The following is a 27,644-nucleotide window of genomic DNA, read 5'->3' as shown; positions in this document are numbered from 1 at the left end:
ACTTGGAGGGGCCGGCTTCGATTGGAGGAGCTGGGCAAGGGGCGGGGGCCGGAGGGCCGGGGGTAAGGAGGGGGCGGGCGCGCGTCGCACGTCTGATCTTTTGATTGGAGGAGCGGCGGGGAAGGGCGGGGCCGCGTGTTGCCCGGGCAACGGTGAGGGAAGCTGTCAGGTGAGGCCGTTGGAAATTCTCAGGTAAAAATAGGGAAGGAGCGGGCCGGTTGCCTAGATACAGGTTAAAATATGGGACTCGACAATTTACACGTGCACGAGTCAGTAAATCTAGTTTGACTCCCCAAAAATCCTACCCGTTTCCCGAGGATTTTCGCTTCACAACAACCCTGCGAGGTAGGTCCGGCAGGGCGCGATTGGCTCAAGGTCCCCCAGTCACGACGCATTTGAAGCTGGGCCTCCTCCATCATATTGACCACTGTCATGTGAGTGAAGCGCTCTTCAAGGGCGAAGGCGGAGTGTAAATTGGAGGAAAGGTCACTTGGGAGGGTCAGGAGACGCACTGTTATCGTTAGAAGACGGGGAGGAATTGAAATGGCTCCTGCGGAAGGCTCAAGCAGCAGGTGCCAGAGCAGGATTAGAGCTGGAGGGCAACAAGATGAAAAGGCATGCCTACTGGGGAATGACATAACTTCCAGGCAGACGAAGAAGCAATTGAAATTGTGAAAAGTTTTTATTCTTTGGCTCCATATCAACCAGAAGGGAGACTGCATTCAAGAAACCAGGGGATTGACTTGTTGAAGCCCATCTGAAATCTTGCTTTGACCTGTTCTGCTTCCACCTTCAGCAGTAGTCATTTCAAGGGCAATTCTGCACCTGATACAAATAGTGAAATGCTTACCTTATGTAGACACCATATGTTTGGCATTTTGCACAACGTCACCAACCTTCTGTGTCCATCCAGCAAACCTCAAGCAACGTCTGCCATTTTAAAGCTCTAGTTGGGGAATCACATGAAATGGATTCCCCATCCTAAAAAGCACAAGCTACAGGAGAGCAGCCAGCAGGCCACATTCTAAAGAAATGTATGGAGGTGAAGAAGCACTATCTCTGCCTCCAATATCCCGCCCTGACATTAGCCTCCTTCTCCTGGGGACGGGTGTTTCTCTTAAAGAGCAAACTGCCTGAAGCAACGCATAGGCATTCAGTTGTTCAGGTGAAGCCAAAAAGATTTTCCTCCTAAAGTTGTCACACAAAGCATGCATCTCTAAAGTCCCCCCCCCAAAAAAAATCAGGAATGAGATTAATTTACTCATGATTCCATAAGGGGTGGCATTATAAAAAGCACTATGCACCCATGATTAGATGCATGGACATTTCAATGGAGAAGTTTACTTAAAAACAATTAGTGGGCATTGCAGGCCCTTAAAAACATTGTGAAAGGGGACTGGCTGCCTGGCTTGCTTGACAGGCGGAAGACAGTCGGGTCTCCCGCCATTTCAAGCAGCGCTTGCAGAGTGTAAAAAGTGTGAGAAGGTAGCAGATGCAAGCAAGATAGCCAGAAGATGAAGAATGGCCGGAGGCATGATAATTTTTAGCGCTATGCCATTTTGTTGGCATCACTGTTTTTTTCAATGTGCGGAAATGCTCCAAGTCTTCACTGTTTGCTAATGTGACATCTGTATATCTCATATTGTTTCTGTGCGATCCACCAATTTTCACTGCACATTTATCTAAATCGAATCCCATTTTCCTTATTTGTTCTATATATGGAGGATTGAAGAGATGGGGACATCAAATACATTCTTGTCTGGTATCTTTGTTAATTGGAAACCATTTTGTTTATCCATTGTCCTACAGTAGTAAAGTTTGGCTCTTTGACTGGAGCTTGTGCCCCTGCTTTGCTCTCTTGTCTTCCCCTTCTTGGGTTATTCACATTGTACAATATGTGATATCTTGGGAATACTGGCATGTGTCTTTCCACTCTTGCCAACAAAGTCTGATTCTTTCCTCCAGCTTCTTGAGTGACTCTTTCACAGGCCATTTACTATGTCCTTGTAATTAACTTGACTGCTTGAGTGCCCTAATTATTATTCCTCTCAATAAAGCCATATTTGATTTTTGCACACCCTCAGCACCTCTCCCACACATGTAAGGCGGCTTTTTTGTCTCTTTGTGTAGATCTTTTTATAACTATTTGCGTGTGTTATTGACCAGAGTGGGTGCATACCCTTAAAACTAATGCTGATATTTTAAGGGTTAAATGATTCAAATTCTCCACATAAAATTTTAAAATCATCAATTATATGAATACATATATTCCTTGCAAAATGATTAAAAACAATTTATAGACCCAGATGATAGCCTCAAAACTGAATAAAATTGTATAGTATTCTTGAACAAGGGCCATATGCGACCCTGACCATAGTCATTTTGGCCAAACGGCCTTCAGTAGTGAGTCCTGCAAATTACACATTATACAATTTCAACTGGATCCAACTTTCAGAAGTTATTGTTGATTAGTGCAAAGTCTGGAGCTACTGTGTAATGTGTTGTCATGTGCAGAACCTCTCTCTGGTTTACAACCAGGGTCATTAACAAGTAAAGGCACTCTCTAATTTATAGCTGGAGCCATCAACAATTCCTCCCCCTAGGAATTACAGTTCATTGGGTTAATTCTGGATGACCAATAACCAGGTTGAATTGGACTTTGTTTTTCTAATCCCTGTAGTAATTATTGACCTGGGATATCTGCTTCTGTGTTGGTGTCTTATTCCTTAAGATACTTGCGAAAGTGCTGCACTCATGGAACCCTTCAGGCTTTTTCGCAAGGTAATTGATAATTGCCTTCATTTTCTGCTCAGGGAATTCCCCCCCCCCCCCCCATGGTTGGCAGGATCCATTGGGAAGTCCTTCCAATGTCCTCTGAAAGGCAATGTTTTTTAAATCTGATGGATCTTTTTGCATTAGTTTGTATGTTTGTTGAAATTGTCTCAGTCTACTGAAGAATGAGACTGTTGCTATATGTACATTTCTCTCTTAGCTAGGACCCAAACCTGAGCCAGAGCTGAGAAGTCAACCTCCTGTTTTTTTCACCGTTGCTTAGCTAAAGAGCTCAGTGGAGACAGTACCTTCAAACACGGGAAAAGTGATTCATCAAAGATTAGGACTTCCATGCAGACCCAAATGTCTTTAGAGATTAACTATTATGACCCCCTGCATCAGAGCACATACATTATTAGACAAGGCTGCCCTTTAGATTTTATTGGAGATTTATGTACTTCCCCTCTATTATGCAGGGTCAGAGACTGCAACAACTGAAGTTTACTTGGAAGGAACCTTCAAAAGGTGAAAATGAAAAATCCAAGTGAGTAATTGAAAATGTCTTTTATTTACTTTGAGAATTATTGAACTGTTTTTCCCGTGCCAAATTGTAATTGATCTTATCTTTTGCGAGCTTGGCTGTCATCAGGCCCTTATGAAATATAAAATGATTTTTCCCCCTTTGCAAAATGAAACAAAGCACATATGTCAGAAAAGGCCATGTTCTTTGCCAGCGTTTCAATTACAGATGCTGAGGATCAAATCTGTCTGGAAGCAGATTTTGTTGCCTTAAGGTCCCTTACGTTCAGACACTCTGTTCTCCAGGCGACCCAACATGTGCCAAGAAATTAATGTGCCTGGTAATGCATATGATGGGAGAAGCCAGTTCTGTGATCTGGAAAAGCCCCGCCATGCTTTAGCTTCTCCCTTCTCCTTTGCAGCCTCTAATCGGGAATAGTGCTGGCCACTGGCCCTAGTTGCACAATAGGGAACCTGTAGAGACTTGCAATGGACAGCTCACTTCCCCCTGTTTCCCTCCCTCCCTATGCTATTTCCTCTTTCCCTTCCCTTCTCGGAGTCATCCCCATATTCTCACCTTTCCTTGCCTCTTTCTCCTTGATGGGCAGATGCATCCTTAATAGAAAGAGCATGTATTCAAGCAGTTGACAGGACAAATGGCAGACAGGGGAATGATATAAGCAGGCAGGAGAATGATGTAAGTCCCCGCTGGGAAGAAAAGCAGATATACACAAAGTAAATACAGTTTTAAAAAAATCATGGCTGAGATTTGATTTGCTTTGCTTGCTGTCTTGTTTCCCAGGCAAGAGGCCTCAGCAGACATGGAGAATTTCTGTCACTCATTAGCAGAAGCAGAAAGAGGTTTGTCTGCCAAAGGATCCAGAGGAACTGCGCAGGTGTTTGCCAGTGACTACCTAAACAGGGCTGTTGTTTTCAGCAGCGCAGATGAAATAGCGACTGGAGTGTTCCACCCAGCTCTGCCAGAACAAGTGAGTAACAAACAGTCTACTTGTAAATGCATGGGAGACAAAATGGTTATTGAAATATTTATCATTTCTATAAGAACCAGGTGTGACAACCCAGTCCTCTAAGGACCCATTCCCTTCTGGCATGAACTTCAGTGAGGGGGTTTACCTTGGAGTTGGTCCCAGTCACCACTCACCTCGGCAAGAAGCAAGTGTGCAGGGGGAACAAACAGAAGGAAAGGACTGCTGATTCCTTTGGGGGTTCGGTGCTCTTCCTGGAAAGTAGGGACCAGTTTGAGTTCAATGGTATCTTTGAGATCAACAAGGTTTTACTCAAGGTGTGAGCTTTTATGTACATGCACATTTTTTCAGAGAATGAAATGGAAAGGACAAGACCACATATATAAGGAGAGAGTAAATTAGCAGTAAGTTAGTAAGCAGCATCATGAAAATATTATTATACTGCATATTTGTTGGATGCTTAAGTGATTCAAAAGCCTTGCTAGAATAGCAATCTGTATAAGGTCATCAATCCTTAGGGTTCAGCTCCTGTTTGAAAACATAGTGGAGTGAATAAAAATGTCAAGTGATTAATGGGAGGGGGACGGAGGGCGAAGTGCTCTCCAGCTATACTTAGCCTCACCTTCTCCCTATCATGGAGTAGCAAAGGAGGAGGGGCCTGAAGCCGAGGCTTGGTGGGAAGAACATGGAAATGGGTCATACCCGCTCTCTTGTACCATAGCCTGTTAAATCAGGAGTGGGGAGGCCAATGAGGACAGCCCCATAATTCTCTCATGAAGCAAAGGGAGAAAGAGGTTCAGGAGATCTTAGTGTTTCCTCACATGCGAGGCCTGGGGTAAACAATAACGGGTGTGATATATTGACAGATGGAGGGGCACTGGGTCCTGTTTCTAACAAAATGTTATAACAATTCATCCACAAGATTTGGCCTGGTATCGGTCACTTGGCACTGTGTCTTTGCTCTGGCATTGCTTCGTAATTGCAGCTGGTTTCTCTCTCCCTTACGCACAGTATCTGTTGCTTTCCACTGTTTTATTAGAGTTTTCCCATGTATTTTTTCAGACTATCTTTGCAGTGATAGTCTGATCTTTCTCTGTGTGTGTGAGGGTTGTGTAATGTGTGAAGTATAATTCACAAATAAAAGGAAATTTGCTTAGCTTATGCTTGTCCAGCTCTGGATTATTCCCCCCCCCCCCCAGTTTGGTCCCAAATTACCTGTGGTTGCTCCTAGAAGAAAGCAAAGCTCAACTTTGCCTCCTTTATCCCTCAGCTCTCATTTCCCCCAAATCCAGTTTAAATGTAAATTGAAGGAAAGGTGATGTCTGCCTGGAAATTTTTAAACAGCTTTCAGTCTGGAGGTCTGTGCAGTCTGGTGAGGTCGGTCCCAAGGGACCTCCAACTGTGAAAACACACTGGGTGGCTGACAGGCTTGTGCCCTGTGACCATCTGCAATAGTTGATCAGAACGTTGAGACAGAGCGCACTAATGCAGCACATTCCATAGAACAAGGGGTCATTCACCTTGTAGATTAAATTGAAAAACTCTTTTTAGGAAGAAGCATGAGCAGTGGATGGGGGGGGGGGCGCAGAGGGAAGAAAGTGGGTTGTCTCAGTGCCAAAGGACCAAGATGTGACATTTTTGCCCTTCTGAGAGCAAATTTAATCGACATATCCTGAAGCGTTTCTCCCCATTCCCCTCTCTGGAGCTCTTTGGCCTCCAGCTGCAATTCCAGGTTTAATCTTAATTGCCATTAATAATGTGAATATCATTGCTTCTAATTGCTCCCCGAGAGCAGCAGGGGATTGCACATTCCCTCTGCTTGCTACCTAGAATAAGTTCACCTCTCCCGCTGCCCTCCACTGTCCGTTTGGCACAGATTCTCTTTGAGATTCACTTCACTGTTAAGGCACATCGCTCAGTCCGGCTCTGTCCCCCACATTCTAATTACTTGCAGAAAGACCAAAAGAAAGAAGGAAATTGCCATTACAGTCAGGTCCAATGCAGAGACCTGTCTTCATTTATTTGCCTATCAGGCAAAAGCGTATCAGCCTCCCCTCGTCTGCCAAGGCAATCTTGACAAACAAGCCTCTCTGCGTGGTCGTCAGCAAGGAGCTGCACTAAATAGCAATGCCCTTTTTGCCTTATTAGGAACCAAATCTATTACTATGCATGCTGAGTTTTCCCCTCCATGACAGGATGTAATCTATAAATCATGTGCCACAAGTGTTTACTCTGCCTGTCAATTCCTCTTCCTGGTGCCCAACCAAACCATTTTCCTTTTTAATATATCTCAGCATCAAAGTGGCATTTTAAGTTCTGTTTTTAAACTTGGCATATTTCAAAATTCCCCTGTTCAAAACTTGGCAGTGTGGGAACCTAGAATCTGAACCAAAATAAACTAAGTTTGCTGTCTAAACTTCTGTATGATGCTACATATGGTTAACACAACTTAAGTGCCTTCCCTGTGCAGTTGTTGTTCTTTTGGAATATCTGGGCTTGGCAGTGATGAAGGGAGTTGCTCAAACAGAAAACACCTAGGCTGGCGAGGGCAGCCATGAAGGAACTAGAAAAGATCCTTAAGTGGAAGGGTGCGTTGTTGGCGACCAAGATTAAGTTATTTCATGCCATAATATTTCCCATCACTATGGGTGTGAACAGACAATGAGGAAAGCTGATGGGAATTAAGTTCGTAGATTCATTTGAAAGGTGGTGTTGGAGAAGAGTTTAGGGATATCATGGACTGCCAAAAAGGAAAATCAGTAGATTCTAGGTTAAATCAACTCTGAACTCTTTTGGGAAGTGAAAATAATATATATATGAGGTTATAAAAAAAAAAGAGGGAGGGTGTTTTATATAATCATAGTGTAACTGATAAGTAATTTGATTTGAATTCATTGTAGATAAAATCAGAAGCCTCTCTTTTAAATATCAATTTTATGTTATGTTCTAAAATCTTTAATAAAAGTCATTTTTAAAAAGTTGAAATTATACTATATTATACCAGAAACCAGCGGCTGGGCAAACTTATTTACATGCCTCCAGCTACCACCTCAATCCTATCAAACAATCAATGTCTATAGCTAAGTTATACACTATAGTCACATCTGCTCCAACTCCTCAAACAGAGATACTCATTTGAAAGATCTGCAGGAGTCATTTTTGCAGCTACAATATCCTTCTGATATGGTAAGAAAGATAATTGGAAAGGCTGTACTAACTGTAGCACATGTAGCATGTGCTACAGCCCCTGTGCTTTGAGATCTAATTAAGGACAGATGGACTCACATTCTCGCTGTAGCTGAAGAAGTGAGCAATGATTCACCAAAGCTTTTGCCCTGCCACACCTATTGTTAGCCTTTAAGGTACTACTGATCTATTGCTCTTCTCTGTTGCTACAGACAGACTAGCACAGTGACCCATCTTGATCTATTAGTTAACATGACTAAACTGAGGCTATCATACTTTGGTCGTGTTGTGAAAAGACGGAATGCTAGGGAAAGTTGAAGGGAGACCCAGCAAGAGATGGAGTGATTGAGTCCACAACTCTTGTTTTCCAAGTCTTGAGCAGGACTTTATAATGGGACTAGTAAAAAAAAGCCCATTGTATTCTAAAGACAATGGGCGCTAGCAGGGGGGGGGAGAAATCAAGGGACTGGCGAGGGCTGGCTGAAGAAAGGTGGCTTACGGTCAAGAAGGCGACAGGGACGGCGGGAGGCTCCAGCGCAGCGGCTTCTTGGCGGCGGCCATCTTCTTTTCGCGGGGGTGTGTCCTTCGGCGGCGGGGACTCCGTGGGCGGCGGCTTTTGTGCGGCGTTGTGTCCTTCGGCTGCGGGGACTCCCTGGGCGGCAGCTCTTGCGAGGCGGTGCGTTCTTCGGCTGCGGGGACTCCCTGGGCGTTGGCTCTTTTGAAGCGGTGTGTCCTTCAGTCCGGGAGCAACTCCTTCGGCCGCGGGGACTCCCCGGGCGGCTGGTTTTGCGCGGCGTTGTGTCCTTCGGCGGCGGGGACTCCCAGCCCAGCGGCCCTTCGCGCCTCTCGCCGCGTCCAACCGCCGGGCAGGGAGTCCCCAGCAGCCGCGCTCCACGCGACTGGCAGGGACTCCCTTGAGGAGAGGCAGGCGGCTTCTTGGCGGCAGCCATCTTCTTTTCACAGTTGTATTTCCTTCGGCGGCGGGGACTCCCTGCCCGGCGGCTTGATGCGGCGAGAGGCGCTTTGCGCCTCTCGCCGCGTCAAGCCGCCGGGCAGGGAGCCCCCGGCAGCTGCGCTCCGCGCGACTGCCGGGGGCTCCCTCAGGCGTCAGTCCGGGAGCAACTGCGAGCCGCGCTCCACAGTTGCTGGGGCTCACGCGGCTCACAGTTGCTGGGGCTGGGAATCAGAGGGACCAATCGGCAGGCGCTTCGTCCGGACCCTTCCTCATCTCGGACACATCCCGCCCCAGAACCCCTTACTGTTTTATTTAGTCCGTGGCGCCTTTTATTTAGTCCGTGGCGCCCGCAGCGCCACGGGCGGTGTACAGATGTTTTGGAGGTCATTAAGTCATAGGGTTGCCATATATCTGAAGCAACTTGACGGCACTTAACAAGCGCATAGAGAAGTGGGAACAATAAAACAAGGCGTTGCAGGAGACAGAGCAACACCCCAGCTTTTTAAGCTACCTCGAAGTCTCCTTTTAATTTCCAAGACTTCATCAAAAGTACTTGGAAGAAATCACACTTTTCCTGCTTAGGAACTTGCTTTTCGAGGCAAAACAAACAAAAGAAACCAGATGATGAGCCATATGCCACTTTTCAGACCTGGTATGATTTTGTTTGTGCCAAGGAGCATGGAATAGTCACCATTCAGGAGAAGGAAATCAGTAAGTTGGAGTTGCAGGGATTTCTTGGGCTGGATCATAGTAGCTTTTCCACTGGAGTAAGAGGGAGTAGCTCTACCCTCATGTCATCTTTGCTGCGACTTCATCCCACATGACTTTTTTGTATCTCAGTCCCCACACAGCCTTTGGTAAAGGAAGGTCAGAAAGGGCCAACAGAAATGCTGGTAGGATCTAAGCTTCTGCCTCTGTCCCTCAGGTCACCCAGCTCAAGGACATAAATGGTTGAGGGGGCAAGTAGAACATAAGGCTGAGGAAGCAGAGTTCATTAACAATTTTACCCTGTGCCATTTGGTCTACCACGGATCATTGTCTCTTGTAAAGTCAGAACATTTGTTCAGATTCCTGGCAAGAAGCAAGCTGGTGCCCACAACGGCTAAACCATGGAGCAAAGGATTAGACCTGTATAAGAGGACAGTTAAATGCCTGCCACATCACAGTTAGATTTCTATTTATGTTAATTAGTGCTGATTATAGATTCAGTCAGACATAAGAACGTCTCAAGGTCATTGTATGAACTTGACTTTAGCTTGGAAGGAGTGAATAAGCCCCAGGTGTAAGCAGGTGTCTCCAGTTCTGGCCCCAGGGAAGGTCACACTGATCAGTGCAATCTCTATTGGGTTTGGGGGTTTTCTTTCTAAATTGTGCAAGGAACAGGCATATTTCTATAACCTATGGCAGGGATCCCTAGACTTTTGGAACCTGTGGGCATCTTTGGAGTTATGGTACAAGCTGAATGGCTGGTGTATTGGGTTGCCAACCTCCAGACAGTGGCTGGCGATCTCCTGCTCTTACATCTGATCTCCAGATAATCGAGATCAGCTTACCTGTAGAAAATGGCCACACTGTGGCATTATACCCTGCTGAACTCCCTCTCCTCTCCGAACTCCGCCTTCCTAAGAATCCACCTTTCAAATCTCCCAAGTATTTCCCAGCTCTGATCTGGCAATCCTACTGCTGTAGGAAGGTGCCGCCAACCACAAAATGGCCACCACAGGAGGCAGGGCCAACGACACAATTTAGTGAAGTTATACATAAAATCTAATAGCAGTTCCTCAGTGTTAATCTGTACAATCCATCAGAATCCCTGCTGGGCAAAAGCTCCTACCTGGCACCACCCACTTTCTGAAAATACATGGCAGAGACCAGGAATGGTGTTGGCAGGCTGCCCATGGCACCATGTTGGGGCCTTTCCGTTTTCAGCAAGTTGGACTGCCTGAGCTTGCATTTTGATTGCAGAGCCAGCGTGGTATAGTGGTTAAGAGCCGTGGCTTCTAATCTGGAGAGCTGGGTGGGATTCCTCACTTGTCCACATACAGCCAGCTGGGTGACCTTGGGCTAGTCACAACCTTGTTAGATGTGTTTTCACAGAACAGTTCTGTCAAGAGTTCTCTCGGCCCCATTGTCCTCACACAGTGTCTGTTGCGGGGAGAGGAAGGGAAGGTGATTGTAAGCTGCTTTGAGACTCCTTTGGGTAGTGAAAAGCAGTGTCCAGAACCCAGCTCTTTTCCTTAAGAAACATGACGTGGGTGTGTGTTTCTGTCTCCCACAGGTTGCGACTTTTGCTGCTAAACAACTTATTGACATAGTTCTTCTGGAGTGCTTGATAGGCAAGATGAGCTCACCAGGCCTGAGGTTTTTTGAGGAGCACTCAAGCATGGCTTTAGATAGTGAGTATTGAGCAGCAGGGAGGCGGCAGGAGGCCTGTAATTTGGGGGGAAAGCCACAGCATCCTCGGTTTATTTAAAGCCTGAACGTCTAAGAAGACTTGTGCAAGCCATTAAAAAAAAGGCCGGGGAAGATGCAGTCTTTGATTATGTTTCCCAGGAAGGTAGTAAAAACGCAAATGATCGCTAGGCTGGAATCTGAGGGATCTTGGGCACACCTGCTCCACAGCTATTTGAAATAGCTTATTAGCCAGCTGGCTCTCTGTAGATGCTGCTGTGGACAGGATTCGGCCTTCAGCATGGCAGCACAGGAGCGGGATGCCAGCTCTGGGCTGGGAAATACCTAGAGATTTGGGGAGGCGGGGGACCCCAGCAGGGAATGATGTCATGGATCTCCCCCTCCAAAGCGTCCATTTTTTCCAGGGGAACTGATCTTGGTCTGGAGATTAACTATAATAGGAGCTCTCCAGGTGCCACCGGGAGGCTGAGCAAACCAAAAAAACAAAGAGTCAAATCAGCTGTGATAAATGTTGCTGTTCATTCATAACAATGGCTGGAAACCTAACGGGTTTTTCAATTCAACCGGTATGGTTTACAGGCATTGTTTTGAATAAACAGCCACATTTATCATGGTTGATTTGGGAGCCTCACCTCAGTGTTTTGTTCCTTCGTTTGATCAACTTGCCAGTGAGTTGGACCATCCTACTGGAAGGTTGGCAACCCACTCTAAATACTGCTTAGTAAGTTAGAACCAAAATGTGCAGGATTTGGTTCTCCACTCATATACAATTGGGTCTTCTCACGTCTACAGATTCTCAGGAAGCCGGGGAGGGCAGTGATAGGGATCAGGGCCTGCAGTGTTGAGATGCAGGGAGGCTTTCCCTTTTTTAAAAAGGCTGTATCAAAATTGCTTAGCCTTTGGTAGAGGAAAAAAGACAGGCAAATTGAAAGGAATGAAATGTTGGCCTCTGCAACCAGCCATAGATTTGAGAGGATTCTGGGAAGTTTTTTCTGGGGGGGGGGGTAGGCAGGTGCATAATGTATTTAGTGAATTCTTTTTAAGCTTTGTTGAGGATCATTTGCTTGAAAAACGAAGTATACATTTTCATGAAAGGTACATAATGCACACATACACAAAGGTTTTTTTTGAGAAAACTGGATGATTTCAGGGATGCAAGCACATGTCATGAACCTTGCATTTCAAAGGCTCATCCGCTCTCATTCTCTTATCTCAAGGCTGTTCTCACTGGGAGCTCAGTCTAAATACCTGATGGCTGGTTGGGTTGTTTTGGCACCTTGTAGATCAAAGGAAACTGTATTGCTCTTTCTGTGTGAATTAATGATCCCATTGGAGGGGGAGATCCCCTCCCCTAGCTAAGGTATATATGCTTTGCAACCCCCTTCCTCAGTGTGTCAAGATTCCTGTCTAAGAGCTTATGCGATGTGCTGATCTTTGACCTGATTCTCCAAATAAAAACTTTTACTTAAAGCTTCATTCTGAAGCCCAAGAGTGATGTCTTTGGTGCGAATCTGCTGGGTCTCAACTGCTTGGTTCCTGACAGCACATGGATCGCTGGCTTCTTGCCCAGTTAAACGGCCCAAGACTCCAAATCCTCCGATGTTTAACTCCAACAGAAAACTGATTTTGCCAAAAATAAAACAAAAAAAAACACTCCCTCCTCCTTTCCTGTTCCTTAAATGAAGAGTAGGATTGCCAACTCTGGGTAGGGAAATGATTCAGAAGTTTTTTTGGGGGTGGGGGTGAGGGGCAGGGTATAATGCCATCAAGTCCACTCTCCAAAGCAGCCATTTTCCTCCAGGGAAACTGATCTCTGTTTGGAGAGGAGTTGTAATTCTGGGATTTCTCCAAGCCCAACCTGGCCATTGGCAACCCTAAATTTGAGGGTTCTGAATTTTGAGGGAAGTCAACAAGTTTGAAGGGAAGTACTCCCCTTCCCTTGCTTGTTAGTGGATTTTACTCTAAAGTGAAATTCAAATCAAATCAGGAGGTTCTGCCTGAGGTTAATTAAAAAACCTGCATAGAATTTCGGGGAAATTGAAAGAAGTTTTGATACGATTAGCAGACTCCTTCAGAAGGTATTCAATCACCCGGTAAGAAAATCCCTGAGTGCTGAGTTTTTCATAAAGTTGTATTGATTGATTTTTCAGCGGACAGAGGGTAATAAGAACATGTAACTCTTCACCTCACTCCTTTCTAACAACTTGCTGTACCTAAATCTCCCTCACCCACCTTTGCCTTCCAGGTTTGATGTTCGATATTCTTCTTTGGCAGTACTTTAGCATTCAGCACGGGCAGCAAGCTACCTTTGAAAACATCCCCCTGAGAGATTTCCATCTGAAAGCTTTTACCGAGGTGGTAAGTAGACCCATAATTTCTGATGTTGATTGTTTTGGCTGTCTTATAGCATCACTGCTCTGTAGCTGGGGTCGCCAAATTCCAGGTGGTCACTGAAGCTGTACTGGGATTACAACTGGATAGATTCAAATGAGTAGCTGTGTTGGTCTGAAGTAGCACAATAAGAGTCCAGTAGCACCTTTAAGACCAACAAAGATTTATTCAAGGCATGAGCTGAAGAGTGCTTGCACTTGAAAGCTCACTCCTTGAATAATTCTTCGTTGCTCTTAAAGGTGCTACTGGACTCTGATTTTATTGGGATTATAACTGATGGTCAATTAAATGCAATGCAGAAGTAGTATGGGCTATTTCTGCACTGTTGCTACAGTTTGATCACCTTATTTCCTAAATACCAAAATCAATGATCAAAATAAAGGTAGTTGCCCTTATGTGTCCTGGGATGGCCTTTTAAAGGAATTGCTTTTGTTCTTAGTCATTTCAAATGAAGCCATGTTACCATCAACATTCCAGCTAGCCTGAAGGAAAGAGATGTTGTTTTCTAAGAGCTTGTCGGCGCTGTTTCAGAATGGTGACTCTGGAGACCCGGGTGGCTCTCTGACACTCAAAGTTTGAATGCAATTTGCATTATTAGGAAGGAGAAGGAGATTGTATTGGGAAATTACTGTGAAAACGCAGGTTTGTAAGCTCTGTTGGGCAGTAGATGGCAGTAGAATAAGCAAGTTTAAATTCTCCTTGTAGTGCATGGCATCTTAAAGATGGATCTATCGGCAGGGTGATTTCTCTGGACTCTGGCATATTCGCTTGACCTTAATCTAATGGGATATCACTTTGTCTCAGATTATTCCAGTAGCTGCCACTCCTTTTGTTATGGAAACAACGGTGTGGTTCACATCAAATCAAATTCCCCACCCCCCCTCTATTTCCTTCTTTTTCTTCTGCAAAGCATGAAGCATTTGCAGCTTAACCTGTCTTTAGAAAGGCCTAGAGAAATGTTAAGCTTTTTGCTTTCCCAGGATCAGCTCCTGCCCTTATTTTTTCCCCTTTCCATCTAAATTTCGGGAGGGCTCCCTTGTGTGTTTCAGGCTTTAGATGTTATCTTGACTGAGCTAAATAAGCTGGCAGTAGAGGACATGGAAGATCTGCTGGAATATGAAACAGGAATTCAGGTAGACATTATATGTGCTTGTGGCAAGGGAGTGGCGTTCATCAGTGTCTGTGCTTGGGAACATTAAGAAATCTCATAGGGGTGTTACCCCCTCCACCAGTGATTCTGAAATCACATGGTCACAGAAGTACATGGCCATGTGCACATGATTCCTGTGGAGATGGGGAGGTGGGATTCAGCCTAAACATATCCAAGGGATATGACCTTGATTTGATCACAAAATCTAACGTCATACAGTTTCACGGCTACCCCAACAAAATGTTTTGACAGCCCCATTAATTAAATTGGAAAGGCTCTGTTTATGTGGGATAAAATCTTTTAATGTATTCAATTTCTGATCTGCTCACAGGAAGAAGAAGAGGTGCATCATCAGAAGCTTCAGAAAGCTGAACGAAAAGAAGACCTCTTAATATTTAGGGATTTTTGACATGCTTTTGTTTCATCTCAGGGAATGATACCCATGCAGAAGTGAGAACTTATTTACTGCAAGCACGTGGTGAACAGAGAGTTACCCAAGCTAGAGAGGGAACAGGAATGTTATGGAAAGAGCACGTGAAGTACTAATGAGAGTCAGTGTGGTGTAGTGATTAAGGATCAGCAGCTTCTAATCTGGAGAACTGGGTTTGATTCCTCACTCCTCCTACACCTGCAGCCAGCAGGATGACCTTGGACCAGTCAGTTTTCTCAGAGCTTTCTCAGCTCCACCAACCTCACAGGGTGTCTTGTCGTGGGGAGAGGAAAGGGAAGGTGATTGTGAGAGGTGATTGTAAGATTCCTCCAGGTATTAAATGACAGGGTGTGAAAAATCCCAGCTCTTCTCTCTTCTAACTGCAGAACTGGCCTTAATTGGCCAGATTGTAAAGGTGTGAACTAACTAGATCACCTTCACAATGAATAGGGTTGTCTGCTATTACAATTGATTTTCAGCTAATCGAGATCAGCTCCCTTGGAGAAAATGGCTGCTTTGGAGGGTGGGCTATATGTCATTGTGCTCTGCAGAGGTCCCTCCTCTCCCCCAACCCCTCCCTCCCCAGACTCCACCCTCGAAATCTCCAGGTATTTCCGAATGCAGAAGGCAATATTCCCTTTATTCTTAGATCATTCATTTGATGAGATGTGGGTGTAGAAATTCCTTTGTTTTGTTGCTCCAAGTGCAAGCCCCCAAATCTTTCCTGACATGCCATTCAATAGCAAATGCAATGTAGATAATGATGAATTATATCATGTTTCAAAACACAATTGGAATATTCTCTACGACTGGCTAGCTAGCCAGACACTGTTAAATCCTTGGTTACTGGCTAGATTTTTTAAAAAAAATTATTCTGGAAAACTTTCCTTTGTTTGTACCTTTTCCCTTGAGTTAAGCTTAGCCAAGCACAGATTGTTTCTTCCTGTCCTCCTTTAGACCAAGGTATGGGGTCATCTTCATTTTGAATCGGTTTGTACAAAGGCTGTCTGAACCTCACCTGACTTGAGGTCCTTATCTAGCTAGGCAGTAAAGGAAAATGCTCTTGACCTTGTCTTTTTCATAGTTTTTACTGTTTTCTAGACACATTCTGCACCTTCATGCTTCACTCAAAGTGCTGTTTATTATCTCTGAAGCTCTTAATGGCTACAGAACCATCTTGTCCCATAGGTTCCTGCCTGTTCTTTTTCCTTTTCACTTTTAATGCCACAGAAATGATTATTTCTTTTGTTTATTTTGCCTCAGCCGACTTATGTGGCTTTCAAGGCAAGAGAGGTGGTTGTGGTTGGCCATTGCCTGCCTCCTTGTCATGAACTTGGTATTCCTTGGTGGTCTCCCATGCAAATACTGACGAGAGTTGACCCTGCTTAGCTTCCGAGATCTTACAAGATGAGGCTACCCCGGATTATCTAAGGGCATTTCCTTTATAATGACTACTAATTTTTAAGTGCAATAGTACTCCTTTGGAATCTTTCATGTTCTGGATAGCCTTGCTGGTTACTAACCGGATAAGAGACTTAACAAAGGTGCCCTCAATGAACAACTTAATTCTTTGAAAGTCTTTCTAGGTGTGGGGTCTGTGGTTGGGTCATGAAAGTGGGAAGGGGCAGGGGTCCCCAGCATGACCTCCACCATCTCCACAAGGACCATGTAGGAAGAACTGGTCATCCTCAACTCCCTATGAGAAACAAGAACAAGCAAGAAATGAGATTCTTTGAACACCAGAGTTTTATTTAAGAATAAACCATGTTTAAATTATTTGGCTGAGTGTATAATAAAAGGGAACAGACGGCTCACCAAGACTGGATCGGGAGGGGGGGGGGGAAGACGAGTCTCAGCAGTCCGCCCCCACCCACTCCCACCCCTCAAATATGGAGCTATTTACCGAGTTAAAAGGCAACAAGTGAGCATAGCTAAAAGGCAGAGTAGCTCTGGATGAAACATGATCCCTCCTACACTAGAAACCTATATTGGCCACTTTAACTGAAATGGCTTCCTCCAAAGAATTCCTCGGAAGTGAAGTTGGTGAAGAAATAAGAATGTCTTTGCTAGAGATCCTATTCCCATCCTTGTGCCCAAATGACTGGTCTGGTTGCCCCGGGGAGATGGAATGGCTCGAATTCTGCAGCATGGCTGCGCTCCCCGCACAATAGCTCGGCCCCAGGTGGCCCCAGGGGCTCCTCTTTCACCGCAAATGTTCATAACGCCACAATACAAAGCTTGATTGTATGAGAATGTGCTTCTCCCAAATCCAAGCAGGGCTTCCAAAACCATGGAACCAAACCCAACTCTCAGTGCCAAAGCTATCTGAGCAGAGCTATTAGGCGGAATCAGACTGCCCCAAACTCAAGAACGGAATTGCTTGTTGTTTGCCGAGCTAGCTTTATTATAAAAACGTTGAAGTTGCAGAAGTTGCAGAGATGTTGCTGTGGTCACTGTACATTAAAGAGGTTGGGAAAGTCTCCCCTACCCACAAAAAAAACAAACAGTTTCAAGTGATCCCCCCCCCCCCCAAGACAAGGTTTCCCACATCCATCAGACTCTTTACACACACACACCCTGGCATGGATAGAAACTGTTAATGTTATTCTATTAAAAGGATTTTAAATTCCCTCTCCCCCCCCCCCCTTTTGCACGTGCAAGATTCATAGCAGCCACACAGAAGGGCGAAAACGGCTAGAGCGTGATCTAAATCCCAAACTCGAAGAGCCTTGAAAGCAGGCACAAATGAGTGATTTTAAAATTTCAGGACATCAGACTCGGAACTACTTCACCCCCCCCTCCCCCCACTTTTCTTCTTTTCTCCCAAGATCAGGCAACAAGCACACAAGTAGATAAGACGTGTTCCGCCCACACATAAACACCAAGAGTTGGTGGCGCTTTCTCTAAAAATGAAGGTCAGACAGGAGACCCAAAGGGGAAGATACAGGATCGACTATTGGTTATGTGTCAGTCACATCCCTGATGGCTTAGGTGAGTTTGGAGCCCTGTTAAGATTTGTTTTTTTCCTTCCAGATTTGGCTGCTAACGCCTCCTTTAGCGTGAAGACTGTTTAAAAACAGCCCGGCGACTCCAGCGCGGCTATAGGTTAAAAGAATGGTGGTGGTTGTAGATGGTGCTGATTGACAACAGTTCAGGTTTAGGGTTGCATGCGTTTTTATCCTACAGGGTCTTAGAAGGGTGAAAGTAAATTACAGTACTTGAGACAGAAGTCAGGAATGAATTATGAGGTTGGGTTTGATTTGTAGATGAAACACCATAACAATAGCTGGATAACAAGGAGTGGGAGCAGCCCAGCCTGAGGTCCAGTTGAAGAGCTGGTTGCTACAGAGAGAAAGAGAGAGAGACAAAGGGAGAGAAAACCCATTAACCACATTTGAAACAAGCAAAGTCTGCATTTCTTGTAAGATGGACCCAAGCTAGTACAGACGTTAACACAGGAGTCCAGCGGCACCTTCAAGACTAACAAAATTTATTCCAGCATAAGATTTTGTGAGTCAGAGCTCACTTCGTTAGATTACAGGAGCACATCAGGCCCGATTCGGAAACACACGACAAAAAGGTGCGGGGAAGGGGGAGATGTTACAAAGAGAGGCCAGCTCAGAACAAGATTCTGTCCCAAAAGGTTTTAAAAGTTTCACTTGGCATCGGCATGAAACACTTCCAAGCATCGGCTAATCAAATTATGAACTATATATTGTGGTAGGATGAGGCAGATAAAATATGAAGTTTACAAAGGTGTAGCTGAAGAAGGTAACCTCTGTATGAGGTGGGAAAACATGAGATGTTAGCACCTATAGGGAGCTCTGGAATCTAGTCCAAACTTTGGCACCCTTTGAAATAGTTGGTTGTGGTCCTTCCTGTCTCAACAGGGCTATCAGTTGTACTGATTCACTATCATCCCGTAGCACTATTGTACAGAAGATCCCAACCATTGTTTCTTCCTCAGTTTTGCGTTTGGTTTCCCAGTCAGGTACTAAAGAGTAGGATCAATATCCCCTTCCTACGTAATATAGTCATCTCACGTACAAAATAAGAATGTATGAAAACAGGAGTGTTGTGGAGAAGCCCCACACTAGAGCAGGAGGGGTGGGAATAACTCTTAAGAACGACTGAATGTTTCCGTTCTGGCCATGTACGTTACAACTAAGGTATGCTTTATTGATTAAAACAATCATGAACCGCCTTTCACAAAAGTGTTTCAAAGCGATATACATAAAAATCAAGATTGATTTTAAATCATCGAAACAAAATCAGATCCATTACACATCCGTAGTTACCTTAAACAAGAAGACCCAATCAACCATTAAGAAAAAGCTTGTTGGATTACGGCCCCCGTCTAAATATATGTAGAGAAGGTTGAGTCTGAATCTCAGCACTGTGTAATGCAGAAGCAATTATGAGAAAGAGCCCTAGATAGGACTGCCGTTGGGTAACTTCACACCCGTTGTTGAGTTGACAACGAGGAAGAGTGTGTATGGGGAGGGAGGAGATACTGTGGACCAGTGGCAGAGCATCTGCTTGGCATGCAGAAGGCCCCAGGTTCAGACTCTGACATCTCCAGTAGGGTTGGGTAGTGGGGTGATTGGCATCACGTAGTAGGTGATGTGAAAGACCTTGAGCTGAGACACTGGAGAGCTGCCAGCCAAAGAAGATGCTAGTGACCTCGATAGGCCAATGGTGTGACGCAAATTAAATATGGGTCATGGCTCAAGCCTTGAGCATCTGATTGTATCCAGATGCTCCCAGTTCAATTGCCAGCATCACTAGGTTGACTGGAGGTTTGAAATTGGGAAGCAGGCAATGTGAAAGACCTCCATCCAAGAACCTGGAGAGCTGCTGCCAGTCTGAACAGACAATACTGACCTTGAAGGGCCTTGACTGAAGTCTAAGGCAGCATCATGTGTGAGGAGCTCCTGAGAAGAATGTAATTTGCCTCTGCGCACATATTTTATTATCTCCTGTTGTTGCTGTTCCTTTCACTGTAGAGCCCACAAGACTCAGATTCAAATCTAAAAAGTCTTCAGTTAACCATCCTATCATCTGGTTTGCAAATTTTGTTTGTCATTATTTTCTATACATGTTCATGCAGGAAAAGGAGGCAGGCTGTCCTTAAAGCATTTTATGCATAAAGGGGGACAAGCTCAGTTGGGCACATACAGTCCAGGCAGTAAGGGACATGCTTTGCATTCAGAAGGTCCTGTGTTCAAACTTTTGGCCTCTTAAAAATGGAGCCAGAAAGCTGTTGCAACTCAAGATAGACTACGGAGGGCCAAATGGGCCAATGTTCAGACTCAATCTAAACCAGCTTTATGTGTCTAGAACAACATTGGGGGGTGGGTGAGAGGATGGAGAAGATACTGGCAAAACTACAATAAAAGAGAGGATTGTGTTTAAAAGGCATTTTTAAAAGGCGCGACATAGCTTATGGGCCATTCCTGGCTCTGAAGGCCCTTCCCATCCCAAGGGAGCGCTTTGATCGGTTACCTCTGCAGCTCTTGCCATCTTCCTGCAGCGTTCCCGTTACGCAGCTGCACAGTGGCCCATCCACTTGACTTGTGCATATTTGCTCACAGCCGCCATTGTCTTCACACCAATCTAGACCTATAAACGAAAAAAGGGACCTGTCCAGTGGGTGGGAGTTGACCCCGCAGGAGATGTCTAGACAATGCCGGGTACAAAATGCTTCACTGTTAAAGCCTCACTTGGCACATGTTGTTAGAACAAGCCAAAGCCAAAACTCCACACCACCTTCACCCCCTGAAGAATAAATGCTGTTCTTTTAAAACCTCAGAGGCCAGCAAGATTTCAGGATCTAAGCCAGGGGTAGTCAAACTGCGGCCCTCCAGATGTCCATGGACTACAATTCCCAGGAGCCCCCTGCCAGCCTTCGCTGGCAGGGGGCTCCAGGGAATTGTAGTCCATGGACATCTGGAGGGCCGCAGTTTGACTGCCCCTGATCTAAGCTTTTGAGAATCAAAACTCCCTTCATCAGAGTTTTGACTCTCAGAAGCTTATACCGTAACAATCCTGTTGGTCTTTAGGGTAAGAATGTAGGAAATTGGAACAAAAGAGGTTGAGAGGTTTAAAAATTATATCATCATAAAATATATACACATTTTGAAACCGCGTCACTTACGTTTCCTTCTGATCGGCCCCACAGAGATGATCTGCTCATTGGGATCTTTATAGTCACTGGCTCTCCTGCTGTTCTGCGGGCAGGTCTGGCCAAAAACAAAGGGAGGTTACCATGAGAAGAGTACGTTCCAGAGAACTTCAAAAACCAAATTGAAGTGATTGAAGGGCAAATCGTTCCAAAGTTAAGAACATAAGAGGAGCCCTCTTGGATCAGGCCATCGGCCCATCCAGTCCAAAATTCTGGGCCAAAACCCAGGTGCCATTAAGTGGTACACCAGCAGGGCCAGAACTCCAGAAGCCAGCACCAATAATACAGAGCACTGCCCCATTCAGAGTATTCCAACCACACCTTGGGGCTAATAGCCACTCATGGACTTCTGCTCCATATGTTTATCCAATCCCCTCTTGACTCTTTGGGTGAAGAGCTTTCTATCTGTTCTAAGCCTACTGCTCATTAATTTCATCTCATACCTATGAGTTCTTGTAAGAAAGAGAGAAAAATACTTATTTCTCAAGCATAATTTTGTAAATCTCTATCCAGTCACCCACTCAGTTGTCGTTTCTAACTTCTTTAACCTTTCTTTATAGGAAAGGTGTTCCATCTCCTTAATAATTTCAGTTGCCCTTTTCTGCACATTTTCCAAAACTATATCTTTTGAGGTGTGGTGACCAGAACTTCTAACATTATTCCAAATAAGGCCACACAGGTGCATTATGATACTGGCTGGTTTGTTTTCAGTCCTTTTCCTAATAATATGTTTTGAGAGGTCGCTACGGAGAAGACTACCACACCAGCACCTTCCCTCCCCAAGCCCCACATACTTCCCTATCAAGCAGGTACTCTCCTGTAAGACATTAATACACAGTGGGGGCTCATCTGAGGGTAGGTATTCCATAAACTCATACTCTAAGCCAGGGGTAGTCAAACTGCGGCCCTCCAGATGTCCATGGACTACAATTCCCAGGAGCCCCCTGCCAGCATTCGCTGGCAGGAGGATCCTGGGAACTGTAGTCCATGGACATCTGGAGGGCCGCAGTTTGACTACTCCTGCTCTAAGCCTCACACACCAATAAAAACCTGCACATTAGTCCACCTACTATTTTGCATGAGTATTTTTCGGAGTCGCACAACGAGACAGCACAGTGGAGGTGAACTTCATCATAATCCCCGATGAACTTGAATACTGTCACGTGGAAGCGGCAGGTCAGTGACACCGCATTCTCTTCGATCCCGATGGTGTTGTCCTTTAGATTCTGGCACCTGAAACACATGGTACAGCTGTGAGGAATTTGCAGTCACAAGCGATCAAGGGGGGAAAGAAGTCACTTACCCTTCTTCGATGATGAAATATCTGAGCTTATCGTTGCTATCCCGAGAGGGCGTGGCATAGCATTTGTTCAGCATGAGGATAAGGTGGGTGGCATCTGCCCCAAGGACGAAGACGCCAACGTAAAGGACATCCCGTGTGGTCAACACGACTTCCCCTTGCCTGTAAGGATGCTTGTAGGAGGAATTTTTGTACAGCGCCATCTTGGTGGTGAAGCTCCCTTCTTGCGTGGGCACTGTCAGATTAATTACGCTTAAAGGAGAAACAGAAGACTTCCACACAATGAACAGAAAGAACGGATGGAAAACCCACAGTTCAAGCACTCATTTGAAAAAAAACATCTAGTCTTGTTGGCTATGTGGAACCATTAGTGCAGTTTTTGGATCTGGCCCGTTTAATTAATGAGTGTAGGTGAACAAGGGCAAATTTGCCTTAAGTTTTCAGAGAGAGACATTAAATGTTCAAAGCAATTTTCTTTGGGGATTAATACGTGACCATTCAAAGGTGCTCATTGCAGCCCTAACTGGGGCAATACAGATGTGCTTTATAACATGGGCAGCAAATATCAAAGAAGCAAAGGAAGGATTTGCTAGACTGGAGGTCCCCAACAAGGTGCCTATAGGTACCATGGTGCCCAGCAACACCTTTCCTGGCAGCTGCCAAGTCCTTTTAGAAAGTGGGCAAGGCTAGGGCGGGCTTTTCCCTCTCAGGGCTTCTGATTCGCTGTGCAGATTAAACAGAATCCTGTTGAGTAGAACTTCTGCTTGAAATGTTGAAGAGTTACGATTACAATTGTATATAAACTCAATCCCTGATGTTTTATGGCTAGCCCACCTACTGTGGCAGCCATTTTGTGACTGGCACAGCTTCCTGTGGCAGCCATTTTGTGATGGTGCCCACCATCTTTTGTCAATTTTGCCCTTCTTTGACACTTTCTGGAGCTGAGCTGCTTTATAAGTCATTATAGGAGATGGAGCGGAAGAGAATGGTTACTGGTATTTCTCTGACTGCCCACCTTTTGAGAGTTCTGAGTAAAACATGAGGCATTTTAGGCTCCTTTATGAGGATTTCATATTGAGAATGAGGCAACACTGTCCTGTTGTTTCCTTTTTCTTCAGCTCCTCTTTTTTTTTTTTGCTTTCACAAAGCTTTGTTTGGGTGCAAATTCAGTTTCATCTCCACCCCTGAGTCAAAATCCTCACTTATACCCTATACTTAGGGAAGGCTTTGCAAACCTGGGAATCAGCCCTGAATCTTTATTCACAGAAAGACCATGTATGAACAGAGATCTCCCAGATTGCCCTTCCAGCAGCTTACTGCTAGTGCTGAGGTCTGTCAGCCACCAGATCCCCATGACATGGTTCCCATGATTTCATAATTGGGGATGACTCCAACATCAGTATTTCTGTGGTTCGGGACTTAGAAATCTGCCTTCTTCCAACGGGGGGGGGGGGGGGGTCAGAGAGATTTGGTTGCCTACATACAACCCACCACCAACTTACCTCTCCAAGTCCACCAATGAGCCGGGTGCATCCCTTACCTGAGCATAGGCCTAATGACGGAATCCAAAGATATTTTAATGTCAAGTTCATAGGCACAGGAGAACTCGACGTTAATAGTTCGATCACGGGTGATTATGTTTCCAGTGTTGTTAGCACTTTCAATCCAGACAGTATTTTTGTACATGATGTGGGTGCTGTTGGACTGTGCAGGGGCAAAAAGAGAGAGCAAAGAAGCGACATTTATACAAAAGAAAAGCAGGAGGGAGTGTCAAATAATGCCTGCACCCTCTTGAGTCTTGTCTCATGTATTCAATGCTATGCAGTTGCTTCTGACAACAAGAAATGGAGTCAAGCAAGGCTGTATCCTGGCCTCCCTACTATTCAGTTTCTTTGTAAATATCAGTTGTGATTTGAAGAGCCCAAACTTCCATACCCCACACATTGTGGACAGACATATTTCAATATGCTGATGGCCTAGCCAAGAGAATAGCCTGGCGATTAAACATGAAAAGACTGAAGTTATGATATATGCCACGAAGCCAAAACTCCATATTTGGAGGCTAAATGGGACTGAAATAGAGCAGGTCCAACAGTATAATCTTCCTAGTGTTATATTCCAGGCAAGACAGGCAAGATCTGCTCATCTTAATAACATTTCTTTGGGTGCCTGGAAAAGCTTGGGGGCCAACCGGAGCCCCCAGCTAATCTGACCTGCACTATGTTTCCGCAGTTGCCCTTGGTGTTATTGATCTGGAAGGAGATGAAATCTTCGCCTTCGATGCCAAGGCACTGGCGGTCGTTGACACGCACTCCTTCCCGTTCGAAGCCCAGCTGGAACAGCTTGCACTTGGAGATGGACACCTCCATCTGCGCGGCCTTGCAGGTCACCTCGGCATCCAGGATGTCATGCGTGTCTGCAAAGAGCATCGGGGTCATTGCGAGGGCAGCACGAGTTGGCACTTAGGAACGGGCAAAAGGAAGATCCTACTTGGCAAAGAGAATGCAAGTTTGGACACGGACTGCTCTCAATCAGTGTTTCCCAACCTGTGGCTCAGGACCCAAAAGCGGATCACAAAGCCTCTGAAACGGGTTTCAGGACCCTTCCTTTCCCATTGCTCTCGTTTGTATTTTGTACTCTGGAAACAGTCTCTTCCATGGCATGCCTCTTCAGAGAAGTGGGCACAGGAGCCAGCCAATCAATGACTGTTTCCATTGTGGAGAAAGAGACTAGGCCCGTAGAGCAACAGGGGAAGGGGGCTCTAGTGATGTCTAGTCATGTCAGAGGCTATCCGAACTTCTGAGAATGGCCACGTAGAAGAAGAGTCGATTTTTATGCCCCGCTTTTCGCTACCTGAATGAGTCATAAAAAAACGAAGAGTTGGTTTTTATGCTTCACTTTTCACTGCCTGGTGAGCAGCTTAAAATCACCTTCCCTTCCTCTCCCCACAACAGACACCCTGCGAGGTAGGTGAGGGTGAGAGAGCCCTGAGATTTCTGCTCGGCAGGGCTGTGATAAGCCCAAGGTCACCCAGCTGGTTGCATGTGGAGGAGTGGAGAAGTAAACCCGGCTCATCAGATTAGATGCCGCCGTACTTAACCACTACACCAAGCTGGCGTAACCCCTGGGGAGCTCCCATGTAACCCGAGGGTTCCTCAGAACCCTGTTTGGGAATCCCAGGTTTAGAAAGAGTAAAAGAGACCTCAGGTTCTTTTAGTGGAGCTCTGCTTGTGTAGACATCCCTCACAGGGTGTGCCACGGAGCATTTTAGGTGGTGGCAGTGTTTGAATTCAGAGGGGACCCTGCCCACCTTCCTTGCTTACCTTTCTGTTACCAGCTCTCTATTTCCCATCTGGGTCTTAAACTCAATTGGCTGTTTGACCAGCAATGTTACAGAAACTTATTGCTGTTCAATATTCATTAAAAACAAGCTACATTTAATTGCAGCAGCTATTTATATTGGCACATGTCTGATCAGTTACATATTATGCTCTTTAGAGAGGCATTTTTCTGGTTGACCATAGCTTGGTAAGCCTTTGTTTATTTTTTAGAGTTCTCAATTCTTTTAAATGGCAATACGGTTTCATTCAAGGTTTGTTCTATGTTGAGATTTTGGGTACAGGAGAAGTCTGTCAGGAGCATTTTGTTAGGGGAAACGGACTAATAAAATCAGCTTCCTGTCTAAATGACATTGAGCTGGCTCCTGTTCTGTTTCATCCTTCCAGCTCACCTAGGAAACTGCGTTGGTGAGAAAAATAATTAACACTTCTGTCATCCAAGAATGAGACACACAAACAGGGTGAACCATGCTCTCCTATATTCTGGGAAACCTAAGAACAATTATGGCTGTAGCATAGCCCTGAAACCACAGCGACTTCAAGCCAAGCAGGAGCACCCAAGATATTCAGTAACATCATCCCAACTATGAACAGTAGTGACAAGGATGTCCTTTCAAATTTGGGGACGATATTCCATGGCTCACCAAGAATGTTTGGAGTCTAGGGCTGGATTAAGACATGCTAAAGCTAAGTCCGAGGGTAGGTGGTGTGGTCTAGCCCAATACCATCAGATATTAGGAGCTAGAGAGAGTCAACCCTGGCTAGTACTTGGATGGGCAGCCTGCAAGGAAGACTGCAGGGGAAGGCAATGACAAATCACATCTGCTTCTCCCTTGTGCTAAAAAGCCCCCTGCTGGGGTGGCCATAAGTTGGTTGCAACTTGACAGCACTTTACACAGCCACACACAAAGCTGTGTCCAGTTCAAGAGGTTCCGTGGCATTTCCAAAAATATGTTTACTATTCTAACAACGACATTTAGTTTTTTAGAGAGCTGAGGCCAAATTGTAGCTTACATAGCTTCTGCAGGAATCCGCTTGGGTCGGCCTGACAATCTCCCCTGACTTCTCTCCCTCGAGATGTGAGACTGGGTTTTGCTATAGTTGCTTCCTCTGTTATGGAACAGCATCCTTCATGTGTTATATCCTAGCCTTCTTAGCTTCCGACAAAGCCTGGAAAATTCGGCTATCCTAGCAATCTTCTGCTGAATGTAATTGGATGGTGGTTGAGGCAGCTGAGGGGTTCTTTGGCTGTTAACATCTGTAAATTCTTGAGATCTATCCAGTGTTGATATTTACAGTTTAAAAAAATATTACAGAGGAAGCCTTAGAGTGGGTTTTTGTTTTTGCTATTTTCATATTCAAATGTAATATATAGTTGTTTTTGTTTTTAATGTATGATGTTAGCCTCTCTGAGTTTACTTTGGAAGAGCAGGCTAGAAATGTTGCAAATTAGTTAATATTCATGAGTTCCTGCCCGGTCACCTCAAAAATACTTGTGGGGAGGGGAGGATATACCAGGTTCAGGGGTCTAAAGCTGGTTTCTGAACTCCTTCTGATGAAACAGATGCCCTCCCCTTGTCACTCCAGAGCTGATGGACAGTTTGAAGTTCTATTACCACTGCCTGCGTACCGAGGCTACAAGCTATTGACGTTCGCAGACGGGAAGAGAACAAGAGCTGTGCAAAATTGATTTGGGATCTTTTTTTTAAATTTTTTTTAACGTATGCACATTTGTATGGAAATTAGACTAGGCCCTGGGGCTGAAGGCATGTTGAAAACAAGGCTGGGCAAAGCAATAGAAAATCCTGATACAGGAAACAATCCAGCACCAAGGCCCAAGGGACAAACTAGAGGAATTAATTGTCTCCCCCCCCCCCCGAGCTCCAAGGATCCGATCCCCCACTGATGTAAACTGGCATTTGCCAGAGCACACCGACAAATTTTGGCAAGGCACAGTCCTGAATTTCTGTGTCTGCCTGAAAATTCAGCTCCAAGCCTACGAAATCTCCATTTAACTCAGG

General features: G+C 45.2%; 2 protein-coding genes across 7 annotated transcripts in view; one reads left to right on the top strand and one right to left on the bottom strand.

Moving 5' to 3' along the window:
• Nucleotides 1–115: 115 nt before the first annotated feature.
• Nucleotides 116–15,658, top strand: LOC143821782 (uncharacterized). Of its 3 annotated transcripts, none has more exons than XM_077306142.1 (8): nucleotides 116–169; nucleotides 2,681–2,781; nucleotides 3,249–3,316; nucleotides 4,094–4,280; nucleotides 10,697–10,814; nucleotides 13,076–13,188; nucleotides 14,271–14,354; nucleotides 14,703–15,658. In XM_077306142.1, the coding sequence occupies exons 2-8, from the start codon at nucleotides 2,755–2,757 to the stop codon at nucleotides 14,778–14,780; spliced, it is 675 nt and encodes a 224-aa protein (XP_077162257.1). In that variant the 5' UTR covers nucleotides 116–169; nucleotides 2,681–2,754; the 3' UTR covers nucleotides 14,781–15,658. The 3 variants fall into 3 exon arrangements, with proteins under 3 accessions (XP_077162257.1, XP_077162258.1, XP_077162256.1); XM_077306141.1 differs by having other exon boundaries at nucleotides 139–192; XM_077306143.1 differs by lacking the exon at nucleotides 2,681–2,781 and having other exon boundaries at nucleotides 119–192.
• An 864-nt stretch (nucleotides 15,659–16,522) lies between these two features.
• The window catches only part of TECTA (tectorin alpha), a 78,537-nt gene continuing 67,415 nt past the window's right edge, over nucleotides 16,523–27,644 (bottom strand). For 2 of the 4 annotated variants that reach the window (XM_077306133.1, XM_077306132.1), the window contains exons 18-24: nucleotides 24,499–24,701; nucleotides 23,826–23,989; nucleotides 22,289–22,537; nucleotides 22,056–22,218; nucleotides 20,959–21,043; nucleotides 20,307–20,423; nucleotides 16,523–18,143 (exon numbers count right to left, since the gene is read on the bottom strand). In XM_077306133.1, the coding sequence (XP_077162248.1) occupies nucleotides 18,043–18,143; nucleotides 20,307–20,423; nucleotides 20,959–21,043; nucleotides 22,056–22,218; nucleotides 22,289–22,537; nucleotides 23,826–23,989; nucleotides 24,499–24,701 (1,082 nt within the window). In that variant the 3' untranslated portion in view covers nucleotides 16,523–18,042. Of the gene's footprint in view, nucleotides 18,144–20,306; nucleotides 20,424–20,958; nucleotides 21,044–22,055; nucleotides 22,219–22,288; nucleotides 22,538–23,825; nucleotides 23,990–24,498; nucleotides 24,702–27,644 lie in introns of those variants that run through there. The other 2 variants (XM_077306134.1, XR_013225907.1) reach the window with 2 other exon arrangements.

The sequence above is a fragment of the Paroedura picta genome, chromosome 12 (genome assembly GCF_049243985.1).
Source record: "Paroedura picta isolate Pp20150507F chromosome 12, Ppicta_v3.0, whole genome shotgun sequence".
Classification (NCBI taxonomy): Eukaryota; Metazoa; Chordata; class Lepidosauria; order Squamata; family Gekkonidae; genus Paroedura; species Paroedura picta.
This window is presented reverse-complemented; position numbering and strand designations above follow the sequence as displayed.

What these genes read in the sequence shown, in the direction of transcription:
- LOC143821782 (XM_077306142.1), top strand. Translation starts at nt 2,755, where the DNA reads ATGGAACCCTTCAGGCTTTTTCGCAAG. An exon ending in CTCAAGCATGGCTTTAGATA is followed by an intron (nt 10,815 to 13,075) that starts GTGAGTATTGAG and finishes TTTGCCTTCCAG; the next exon opens with GTTTGATGTTCGATATTCTT. An exon ending in TGAAAGCTTTTACCGAGGTG is followed by an intron (nt 13,189 to 14,270) that starts GTAAGTAGACCC and finishes TGTGTGTTTCAG; the next exon opens with GCTTTAGATGTTATCTTGAC.